General features: G+C 36.5%; 3 protein-coding genes across 3 annotated transcripts in view; 2 read left to right on the top strand and 1 right to left on the bottom strand.

Moving 5' to 3' along the window:
* LOC111057616 (erlin-1-like) overlaps positions 1 to 3,239 on the bottom strand; it is a 32,270-nt gene extending 29,031 nt beyond the window's left edge. The window contains exon 1 of the mRNA XM_039436855.1: positions 2,724 to 3,239. Within this exon, the coding sequence (XP_039292789.1) occupies positions 2,724 to 2,737 (14 nt within the window). The 5' untranslated portion in view covers positions 2,738 to 3,239. The remainder of the gene's footprint in view (positions 1 to 2,723) is intronic.
* Positions 3,240 to 3,494: 255 nt separating this feature from the next.
* LOC120352051 (peroxynitrite isomerase THAP4-like) lies at positions 3,495 to 11,060 on the top strand. Its single transcript, XM_039431544.1, has 3 exons — positions 3,495 to 3,732; positions 4,211 to 4,348; positions 10,866 to 11,060. The coding sequence occupies exons 1-3, from the start codon at positions 3,580 to 3,582 to the stop codon at positions 11,058 to 11,060; spliced, it is 486 nt and encodes a 161-aa protein (XP_039287478.1). The 5' UTR covers positions 3,495 to 3,579.
* Positions 5,104 to 12,441, top strand: part of LOC111043413 (pyrokinin-1 receptor) — a 274,760-nt gene continuing 267,422 nt past the window's right edge. The window contains exon 1 of the mRNA XM_039436843.1: positions 5,104 to 5,253. The gene's annotated coding sequence lies outside the window, so the exon portion shown is untranslated. The remainder of the gene's footprint in view (positions 5,254 to 12,441) is intronic.

Genomic DNA, 12,441 nt, shown 5'->3' with positions numbered 1-12,441 from the left:
CAGCTTTGTCTCTATTGAATTCCTACCTGACTGGGAGGGCACAAGTGGTGTCTCTTGGAGGAGCTTCTTCCAGCCCACTTCCTGTGAATTTTGGAGTGCCACAGGGTTCAATACTGGGACCAATCCTGTTTATCATAATGATAAATGACTTGGACAACAACGGCTCGACTCTGCTATTTGCTGATGATACGTCCTTATTGTCATCTGGAGTGGACCTACAGCATGTGCTAGAACTGTCAGCAGAGCATCTCCAATCTTCAACCTCATGGTTCCAGGCGAATCGCTTTCAGTTGAATGAGAACAAGACACAAAACATAATCTGCAGTTTGTCTCGCAGCCTGCCAGCTGAACAGGACCCTGTAAAGCTGTTAGGGTTTGTCTTGGACTCAAAACTGAACTGGGCTAGCCACATCCAACAAGTGACCAGGAGGCTGTCGCGAATTTGTTTCTTGTTGCTGAAGCTGAGGGGACATGTGACAGAGGCATATCTGGTAATGACTTACCATGCACTTTTCCACTGCCATATCTCCTATGGTCTGCTCATGTGGGGTCATTCAGCAAGGGTGGTGGAAGTACTTAAGCTGCAGAAACGGGCTGCACGGATTATAACTGCTAGCGAACATCGAGCACACTGCAAGCCCCTTTTTGTAAGACTGGGTATTATGACAGTTGTCAGCCACTTCCTTCTTCTCTGCCTGCTGCATGTCAAGAAGAGTCAGCATGGTTTGTTGACTCGGAATGATGTGCACCATCACAACACTAGGCATCGAGAGCTGCTTGACATCCCGAGGGTACGTCTTCAGAGGTCGCAGGTGTGTTATGGGAGTGCAGCATTACGCTACTTCAATAGACTGCCTGCAGGAGTGAAGCAGTTGGATTTGCGTGATTTTGAGAGAGTGGTGACCGGATTTATGAGAGTCAGAGCCTACTATGAAGTGTGTGAATACATGAGTGATGATCTGACTCAAATTTTAACTACTTAGTCACTTTCTGCCATCTTGATCTTGACTTGAGTATAAAAGTGTTGTTTTTATTGTATAATGACGCCATCGATCCCACAGATGTGGGTAATGGATGAAGAAGGAGGTATATAAGGTATATAAGGTATATAAGGTATATAAGGTATATAAGGTATATAGGCCTATTTTGAATTCTTCTAGATTTCATTACGTCAAGTTTTAAGTAAAACCATTGCGAAGCACGGGTTACCTGCTAGTTCTCTATATTTCTAAGATCTTCAGGAAGTGAATTAAAAAATTTTATTGATAAAAATAGAAATGTTCTTTGTGTACTAGAATAGGTATACCGATAAGTAGTCAAATTACCCCTATTTCTAGTGTTATGGCTATGAACTACCCCCTGCTCCACAAACTTCTCCAAATTCTCCTTAACATAAATAAGGCTCTGTTGAACAAATAGGTATTAAAGGTAGAGTCAATATTCCCAGAAAATGCTCATCAAACTGTGCTCGCTTAGAAAGCCCACAAATCAGTCTGATTGCCTTTCTCTGTATTCTAAAAAGTCTAGCACTGTAAACTCTGGAAACCCAAAGTATGGGGCCATATGAAAAATGAGAATTGATGTGAGCGTAATAAATCACCTTTAAAACATCCAAACTTACATATGCCCTCAGTTTTCTAATTAAGAAGACTCCCTTATTCAGCTTGCTAGCAACAATGTCAATATGCTGGGACCAACTAAGGCAAGTGTCAAGTGTGAAGCCCAGAAACTTTGCCACTTTCTCCTCATTCATAGTCAGTCTTCTATTATAACTGATAGTTAATTCTGAACTTTATCAGAGTTTACACATAATAAATTTGAATTACACCAGATCTCGGGGATGCGCAAAGAAGGATGGTTTCATAAACATTTATTATGGGCATCATATTCTTGGTTTGAAAATTTAATTGCTGAGTTCTGTGATTTCGAAAGGGCATAAACAAGGGTATTAAAAGTTGTCAAAAATTAGACTGACTTATTATTTTTTCAACTAAAATTGAAACCCCAGTAAAAAGACAACCTTTATTTATTATGAATAAAGTTATTCCTAGCCAATAGGGTAATGTAAGGCCCCTACTATAAGGGTGGAATATACACGCGGCGGAGTTTCGATCGCAGTTATTTTTTGTTAAGAAACGCATAGTCTCTTATGTGGGAAAATTCCGCTACTATAGAGTTACCGTGAGAGACAATGCTTTCTGTTAACAAGCAAAAAAGTTCAGTGGTATATTTTCCGCTTTTATAGAAGAAGACATACCAACTTTAGAAGACGACTACCATCTTCAGGATGCATGGGTCTTGAATAGGTTGGTCTTTTTGGGAGCATCTATTTCGCTCATATAGTTTACCCTATAATAAGAGACAATGCATCCTGTAAACCAGCAAAAAATTCAGAGCGCCTAAGACGCCCTTTATTAAATGAAACCATGTACAAATGCAATCTGTATTACCTACCTAGGGCCGTACATGATTTTATTTAATACAGAAGTAAATAATGCATTACTCAAGTATTGAAACCTAGTGCCCACTACTGCGATTTGCATGACTATGACAGCATAGGTTTCAAGCATTCATGTGCTGGTTGAAGATTCTGCAGCTGCTGTCAACGTCATGCAAATCGCAGTAAGTATTTCAAAGGTATGCTCAAGGCTATGTTGGTATCAAATTTGTTATTACACTGGAAACTAAAAAGGTAAATTAGAAATAATATACAGTTAACTTACCTGAACTGCTTCATTCGTTTCTAAAAACGATTGTGCTTGATGATGAGCTCAAGTTACAATATTATAACCTAAAATAATAATTAAAGCGTCCATTCGAATAATAACTTGTACGCACAAAACATAAACCTCAACAAAATTCTTAGCTTTTAAGTAAACTTATGAGTAAATTGGTGAAATACTTTGATAATTAATATTTATTAAAGGCTACCGGTAAGTTAGTACTACTCAACTAAAATAGGGTTATGTTGCATCGAACCAAGAAAAAAACAATTGGCATTAAAATAATTTCTAATTTTGTTTGTAATAATAAAAATTATATGAGCTTATTTAAAACAGTGATTGATAACCAATAAATTACTAAAACTACAAAATTTCTAGCCCTCTGAGATCAAAGACCCGATGAAAAAACTAAATAATAAAATTGAAGAATGAAGAAATCCTCCTTTCTCGATATTTGTTCACTATCGATAATTTACTATCAAAAGTCAGTCAGCTTCTCAATCGACACTCGGTCACAGAATAAGTACAGAATGGAAACGCCCGTCAATAAAACGCTTATCCAACCCTTAGACCATTAATTATAGAGTAGACACGCTGGGAAGTCTAGCCTCTGAAGCCAACATTCACTGTCAAATCCTCCCATATTGACGTCACAGCCAAGCTAACAACAATGCATTGTTCAACAAGTTAAACACCCTAAGTTAAACATCACAAACACACTAAGGAACTATAAAGACTGGGTACACGCAGTCGCCATTTTGAGTCATAGCATTTAAGCATTCCATTCAACTGCTTGTAATGCTTTGCTTTGACAGTGGTGATTATATTTTGATATTTTTAATAATTCTAATTCATTATGGTGGGGTGCTCGGCACCAAATTGTGTCAATAAAACAGAGAAAGGGTTTCGCTTGTTCAGATTTCCTACAGATGAAAAAAGAAAGGCAATTTGGCTTAAAAATTGCAGACGTGATAAATGGAAGACAACATCAAATTCCAGACTTTGTGAGGTGAGTGTTACTTAATTTATTCATTTGATTTTAAAGAATTAGAATAAAATTGTTTTATAAAGCATTGTAATGTCCTAATTAAATTTTAATAACTTTATTATTCAACATTAAAAGTAATGATGCTTTCGGTTCCCAATTTTAAGGTTACGAATTGGTATTAAACTTAGTTCAAAATTTATTTGTTTATTTCATTACGGTAAATGAAATATTATTACAGGATGAAAATAATACTTATTATAATTATACTTGATATTGAAATCTATGAGAAAACATCTGAAATTAACTTTTCAAGATATCTTAAAAACATCCCATCATTTGTTCAATTGGCTATAATAAATAATTATGGTACATAACAAATAAATAATATCTGGGAATTTGGAAGCATAGGCAGATGTTAGATTATACTTTTGCTTTATATTAATACGGGTTGATTACCTTTCTATCCTCAGCTGTTTAATTCTAATTTTATTTTATACAGGACCACTTTGAAGAAAATCAGTGGGAGCTCCATCGAGCAGATGAGTGGAGAAAGTTGAAGCCAAATGCTATTCCAACTTTATTTAATGTTCCGAATCCACCAAAAAAGCTTATATCAACAAGGCGGTCAACTTACAAGGTAGGTGAGAATAAGTTATAGATTTTTTTATTTGATTGATTTTCTTTCTGAGGGTTGTGCCCACATGATCTCTTAGGCTTGTGCAAGGGTAATGAGAGGGTGATGACTGGCGCCTTATCACGTTCTCCAATGAGTTATCACTTTCTCCACTCTGATAATCCTTCAACTTTAAGCCTGACAAGCTCAATAAGTTTTTCAATGCTCATTGATGAAAAGTTTATAAACTTTTAAGAGCTGTATTTCAATACATATTTTAGGCCTACAATAACCACCTTGGCATGGATAGTGACTATCTTTCGCTGTTATACAGAGTATCTCAAAAGTACCACCCCAGTACCACCACGGTATTCTCCAAGCAAAAACGAACAAAAAATATCATTTGCAAAACATCTAATTCTTCTTAAATCTTTTGTAATCTGCCGAGTGTAGATTTCCTGAAGAGGGTTCCGCCCTTAAATTTTACAGGTTGGCAGTCCTTGAACCTCTGACTGAGTGATCTGGCAATTGATGGATTGGACTGTTAATGAATTTAATTAGTAATTTCAGATCCTTCAATAAATTAGTCTCTGAATATCAAATATTTATTCAAATAAATTATGATTATTGTTAAACGATGTTTATATAAACATTTATAGTACATAACAAATAAATAATATCTGGGAATTTGGAAGCATAGGCAGATGTTAGATTATACTTTTGCTTTATATTAATACGGGTTGATTACCTTTCTATCCTCAGCTGTTTAATTCTAATTTTATTCTATACAGGACCACTTTGAAGAAAATCAGTGGGAGCTCCATCGAGCAGATGAGTGGAGAAAGTTGAAGCCAAATGCTATTCCAACTTTATTTAATGTTCCGAATCCACCAAAAAAGCTTATATCAACAAGGCGGTCAACTTACAAGGTAGGTGAAAATAAGTTATAGATTTTTTTATTTGATTGATTTTCTTTCTGAGGGTTGTGCCCACATGATCTCTTAGGCTTGTGCAAGGGTAATGAGAGGGTGATGACTGGCGCCTTATCACGTTCTCCAATGAGTTATCACTTTCTCCACTCTGATAATCCTTCAACTTTAAGCCTGACAAGCTCAATAAAGTTTTTCAATGCTCATTGATGAAAAGTTTATAAACTTTTAAGAGCTGTATTTCAATACATATTTTAGGCCTACAATAACCACCTTGGCATGGATAGTGACTATCTTTCGCTGTTATACAGAGTATCTCAAAAGTACCACCCCAGTACCACCACGGTATTCTCCAAGCAAAAACGAACAAAAAATATCATTTGCAAAACATCTAATTCTTCTTAAATCTTTTGTAATCTGCCGAGTGTAGATTTCCTGAAGAGGGTTCCGCCCTTAAATTTTACAGGTTGGCAGTCCTTGAACCTCTGACTGAGTGATCTGGCAATTGATGGATTGGACTGTTAATGAATTTAATTAGTAATTTCAGATCCTTCAATAAATTAGTCTCTGAATATCAAATATTTACTCAAATAAATTATGATTATTGTTAAACGATGTTTATATAAACATTTATAGTTCCCTAACTTACACAACAAACTGTTGTGACGTCGACGTGGGCGAATTTGGCAGTAGAGATGTTGGCTTCAACGACTTTTAGTATGGCCGTGTCTACTCTATAAATGGTCTAAGATCCTACCAATGCTTTTAACATGGCGCAAATACTATATAGACACGTCACGTGACCTTAGAAAGTTCCAATCCCGGTCTTCTGATTGTCTCGTGACAGTGAACGAGATCAATTGATCCGGATCATTAAAGTGATCCGAACCTCCCATCAATACTACTAGTAGTTCTGTGAACAGTATAACTCGCGCACAATGAGTTACATTGACCTAATGTTATGTTCTCTCAAAAATTAATAAATAATTTATCAATTAAAAATGTCTAGAAAAAGTCCTAAATAAACATAGAGATTTCTGCCCTATATCGTACTGTGATGTGTCGTCCCAGAATGTGAGTGTAAGCGCTGTTATCAGGTCTGACTGCAACTGTCTACAACAATGGTCGCCAAACTTATGAGCCTGTGAGCTATAATAGCATTTATAAAACCCTGTGAGCTAGCAAGGAATATTACACTGAAGAAAGTATCTTTAATTGCCAATAAAGATGTATTTACAGTGTTGAAATCTACTTATCTCAAAGCAAAAAGTATAACAAAAGTTGAAATGTACATTCCAATGAGAGCTGCAGTGGAACTCTTTTTGGACATCAAGTATTTTCTTGATGTTTAGAGTGTATGTTGTAGCCGCCATTCTGATGCAGTTATCCAAATGTTCATCAGTTCCTACATCGATTTTTTATGAATTTCATACTTGAAAAAGATGCTTCACACAAATAGGTAGAGCTGAACATAGCTTTCAACCTCAATTCAACTTGAATAATAGTTGGATATTATTCTTTGGGGACTTCAGGCCAAATTTTTCCAGTTGTAGAGAGTGATCTGAGAGACAGATCATTTTGAAAATCCACAAATTGAGTTTCAACTGAAGCCTGATCTTCACCAAAATGTTGTACATCACAGATCACAAGCTGCAAAATCTTCTGCATAGATCTCTACAAAAGAGAGTTGATGAATTGTACCATATTTGATATGCTTTCAAAATCTTGAGATTGTTGATCAAACTGTTGTCTCAAGTCTGAAAGAATTGTAACATATTCTTGATTATTGCTGTGGTGCTGTGGAGGATTTTTTATCATTGATGTTCTTTAGACTGGAATAGTTTTTATATTCAAACTGGACGACATTCTTTTGCAAGAGCATTTCTGTGAGCTACCAAAAACTACCCCACGAGCTACCGGTAGCTCACGATCGAATGTTTGGCGACCACTGGTCTACAACATTGATGGAAAGATACAATTTTAAAGATGTTCGATGTTTTTGAACGGTTAGTATTATAGTCAACTGTCTACTAACGTTAATGGAAAGATACATTTTCAAGATGTTTTTGAATGGGTAGTATTATAGTCCACTAGACAGTTGATTTATGATGAATAATTCTATAGTCTGATTTTTATGGTAATATTGGTGTATGAAGGAGGCTTTTTTTCCTTTTATATTATCCTTGAAATGCAAAATTTGCTCGGTCAATTAAATATAATTACAATGCGGCACTTCCTAACGAGATGGCGGATTTTTGACGTGACAACGTCTTAAAAATTGGTTTGCCGGGTGACACTTCAAGAAACTGCGTTATGCTCCCCGTTATGCGCTCACAATGAGAGCGAGTGAGAGCGTTCGTTTCGGTTCACGGTCGTCTGGAAAGAGAACAAATAGGAGCAGTGGCGAGCAATGCAGCAGCAACCCGAAGGCATTCACTTGGAGAGATAGTGAAACGGAGCAGTCAACCTGTGCAGGCATCACAAGCAATCTCCTGCGACTGTGCCACTACTTCCCAGGCTGGCAACGCTCCTTCAACGTTCAGTACACCGATGGAGACTGATGGAGACTGACAACGTTCAGAGGCTTTGGAGGCTGGCAACGTTCCTTCAACATTCAGTACACCGATGGAGACTGATGGAGACTGACTGCGTCAGGATACTAGCCAAGTTTCCATACTGTATGCATACTGTGACTCGGTAGTGCAGTCCTTAAGCTGCCAACTTGGTTCGCCTTTGTTTCCCACAGATGGTCAATCTGTCTTTGCTAATTTCATTTCCCATCAACACTGTCAGTGTAAGTATTGTAGGCTATGCAGATAATGTATTTTATTGTTTTAAATGAGCTATGTGATGTTATGTGTGACCTATGATGATGTATTAAATGAAGTGCGACCATTTATAGAAAAGCAGGACACTATAATGAGATGTGCAATTACATCAAATGAAAGGCTGTCAGCAACATTAAGGTTTTTAGCAAGTGGCCAGAGCTTTGAAGACTTGAAATCTCTCACTGCCATTTCTCCACAAAGTCGTGGTATAATAATAATCGAGACTTGCACTGCCATCAATAACGTTCTGAAGGAGTATATTCAGGTTAGTATTAAAAGGCTACAGGTGTTCTACCACATATTTAAAAGCATTTATTTTAAAAGATATTGTGCCGGTTGCACAAAACCCAATTAAATTTCAACCGTGATTAATTGTGCAAGAACCAATCAGATGAAAAATCTTACTTTTTATTTCATATCTAAAATAATTTTAGATAAAAAAATATCTATAATTATTATAGTTTAAGCCAATAGTATTTATAGTATTTCTTTATATGTAATTATAGTTACATTGAACAGAATAACTTTCACAAACAATTAATTATTTCTGAATTAGATGTGTATAATCTCTGCATTGCATTAACACCCTCCACCAACCGAAATAATGAATATAAAGTAAATTAAGTACAGTAATTTGAATCTTTGATGGCCAGACAGTAAAGTAAAAATAAGGGCGTTCAGTGCAAATTAGGTACCCTATGAATATATGAGCAGCAAAACTGATAAAAATTATCATGTCCACTTAAATTCCCTCAACCTTACATTCAATTTTGTTTAAAATTAAATATGAAACTGAAAAAAAATTTCATCTTATATTTTTTATACCTTGCCCCCCCCCCAAAAAAAATTATATTTGCCACTGCTACAACTCACATATTAGGTTATGATAAAAGATTTATTGATTAAAAAAGCTGAAGTCGACTTTTTTATTATTTCTGGTAATTTTGTTTCAGATACCAAAACAGAACATGATTTGATGACTGTCTCAGAACAGTCTAGTAGAAGATGGAATTCCCCAAACTGCATAGGAGCAATTGATGGAAAGCATGTGGAAATTAAAAAGCCTGCAAACTCAGGCTCATACTACTTCAATTATAAAAAAAGTTCAGCATAGTCTTATTAGCATTGGTCAATGCCAACTATGAGTTTTTGGTAGCTGAAGCTGGAGCTAATGGTCGTGTATCAGATGGAGGAGTGCTATCTAACAGCACTTTTTATGACAGGTTCAAAAATGAAAAGCTAAGAATCCCAGACTCTGGCTATCTTCATGATAATTATCCTGAAAAAATGCCTCTTGTTATTGTTGGAGATGATGTATTCACTTTGCAAAAAAACATTATGAAACCCTACAGTGGTGAAGCCCTCTCAAACGATAAATTAATATTCAATTACAGAATTTCACGAGCAAGACGAATAGTTGAAAATGCCTTTGGCATACTGGCTTCTAGATTTCGTGTACTTTTAAATATTATAAATTCAAGCCCAGAAAAAGCAGCTACAATTACACTTACCACTTGCTATTTACACAATTTTTGAGAAGAAATAATTCATCTGTGTACTTGCGAGGGAGTGTTGATGTTGAAGACACAAATACCAGTGAAACTCATTTAGCCCCATGGAGATCTGACTCTCTGCAGCTTTGTGAAATTCAACCTACTGTGTCAAGAAACTCGACTACAGATTAATGCAAAAGAAATACGAGAAAAATTCACTACTTACTTCAATGGAGTAGGAGCAGTACTCTGGCAATATCGATGCACAATTAACAATAATACTCACGTTTCTCGAATATTTTAACCTTTCATCTCACCAGTGTTTGGCTTACATGATCAATGTGGACTATTGTATAAGAAAACCATTCTCATCATAATTGGACAATATCAAGTTTGAGAATAAAAAAAAAATAATACAGAAGAATAGAGTTGGAAAATGAAAAATAAAGTAGGCCTATGTATAAACATTCATTAATATTTATTATCTGGGTGGGCTACATTCATTATTAAGTTATGGAACATTAGTTTAAATAAAATAATAAAGTTGAATATGGAAAACTAAATTGTGCAATTGGAAAAAACTTTATCAGGAGTAACTCCATTTGACAGTAATTGTTGAATCGTGGTGTGTCTCCTTCGCCATCTCCTGGTATTATCATGGTAAGTTCTTGATTCTGATCTTGAAGTGGTTTGTGAAGATGAAGACCTGGTTTTGAAAAAAGTTGAGAAGCAGTTGTTGAAGAATTAATATCAACTGTATTGATAGTCAGAGCATTCAGTTGTCCCAAGACTAAAATGTCCTCTATAGACTTTTTTGCAAAAATTTTTTGAGTCTCTGACAGCTTCCTGAATGAGGCAGCCCAGCTATCGGCAAAAACGGCTGCCTCATCTCTCTTTGACATTTGTCCCACAGCCTGCTTTAGAAGATCATTTCTTTCAGAAAGATGATCTCCTACTGTTTTTTTTCTTTTTTGTGGGATATTGGTACAAGGGGAAACAGCAGGTACTTGTTCAATATTATGTAATATTTCTGAAGACTTAATGATCAATACTGTATATTGCTGATTTAGCCAACACATTCGGTTCATTCGTTCATGCGTGTCAGGTGATAGGTGATTAAATGCCTAAATTAAAATCTGCTGTTTTAACAGCTTCTTCATCAAAGAGGTCTTGTCGAGTGAATGCTGGTGCAAGACAGCATTTTAGTAGGTGGTCATCTGACTGGATATTGCCACAGTCACAGTACGGGTGCTCAATCTGCCTCCAAGTTGTGCGATTTTCTTTTGTGCAGGCTCACTCTGCTCTGAGGCAGTTCAGAGTTCTCCATTTGCCATATGATGGCTCTGCTCCTGTTGGAAGTTGCTCCCTCAACACAAAGTCAATGGCATCTGTACTCTCATACCATAATCTGATTCTCTCCTGTGGAGCCGAGAAGCCCAGCTCCTGTGTCTCTGTCAGAAAGCTGCGTTGGGACTTCAGCCGGTGATTTGCAGGGGTGTCGCCACACTTTGGGTGTCTGTTGTCGTTAACCTGTCGAATCCGCTCAGTCCTACTAGCTATCTCTCTTCGGATTGATGGAGAGGGGCTATCCCACTGACTTGATATAGGTAGTGAGTTTTCGTTGGTTTCAGACCTGTAACAATTCTGCAGCGTTCATTGAGGGCTACATCTACCTTCTTAGCATGGGCTGATCGGCTCCACACAGGATAGGCATATTCTGCAGTGGAGAAACACAGGCCTTAGACTGTTGTATGCAGAGTATGAGCATCAGCACCCCAGGCAGAGCCAGTCAGTTTGCATAGAAGTGCATTTCTGGAGTTGACCTTCTTTTTTGTTTTTTCACAGTGACCTTTGAATGTCAAGCTTCTGTCCAACTGCACACCAAGGTAAGTTGGGTCTGCTACATGTGTCAATTGCTGGCAAGACCAAAAGATTTTACACTCCCTATTGGCTTCTTTATTTTTGAGGTGGAAAGCACTAAAAAAAGACTACAGTCTTTGTAGTTTTCACCTTCAGGAGGTTTGCTTTGTAGTAGGCATCTAACTCTGGGATAAAACGGTTCAGCTTGTCCTAAACTTCTTCAAATGTGTGGTTGGATATTTGAATGATGTGCAGGTTTGGAAGGCGTAAGTCATTCAGATATTTATTTATTTCCTTGGAGAAGACAACTTCGGCCACCAGAAAACCCAAGATGACAGGAAATTTGGATCGCCATCATCATCTTGTGAATTTCAGCACGTGAGTGATAATTAACGAGAAATATATAAATCTAGGGAGCCCTCAGTGCTTCGAGTGAAACAAGATTTAAAAAAGCTAGCTCGTCGAAAGGTTATATAAATATTGAAATTGATATCAAACTTGCACAAGTCTTGAAAAGTACAAAAAATGTATTTTACTAATTAAGAACTATATATCAGACTTACATGTCTAAGTGTGCACAGATGAAATAAATATTTGGATTTAATGTTGTAGTATAATATATATATATATTACCGGTCATATATATATATATATTATATATATATATATATATATATATATTATATATATATATATAGGTTCATTCCTTAACACAAAGTTGGTCTTTTCTATAAATCTTTACAACTCATGTTGGTACGTTCGCGTAAGATGGTCCAAGCATCTTTAGTAGCTCCACAGACCAATCATGTGATGGCGTTTGTGTAATGGAGTATTATAGTTCACTCCCATGGGTCTGCGCGTTCGCGCCATTTATTCAGACTGAACTTGATTTGAGGTTATGTATTGAAGTTGGCGCCGTTTCTGTTGTGAATGGAATAATTATTCTTGTCTAGTCCTTGTCTGTCAGCTGTCTGTTGTCTGCAGACAGTGCAGAGTGAAAGTAATAT

This window comes from Nilaparvata lugens, chromosome 1 (genome assembly GCF_014356525.2).
Source record: "Nilaparvata lugens isolate BPH chromosome 1, ASM1435652v1, whole genome shotgun sequence".
Lineage (NCBI taxonomy): Eukaryota > Metazoa > Arthropoda > Insecta > Hemiptera > Delphacidae > Nilaparvata > Nilaparvata lugens.
This window is presented reverse-complemented; position numbering and strand designations above follow the sequence as displayed.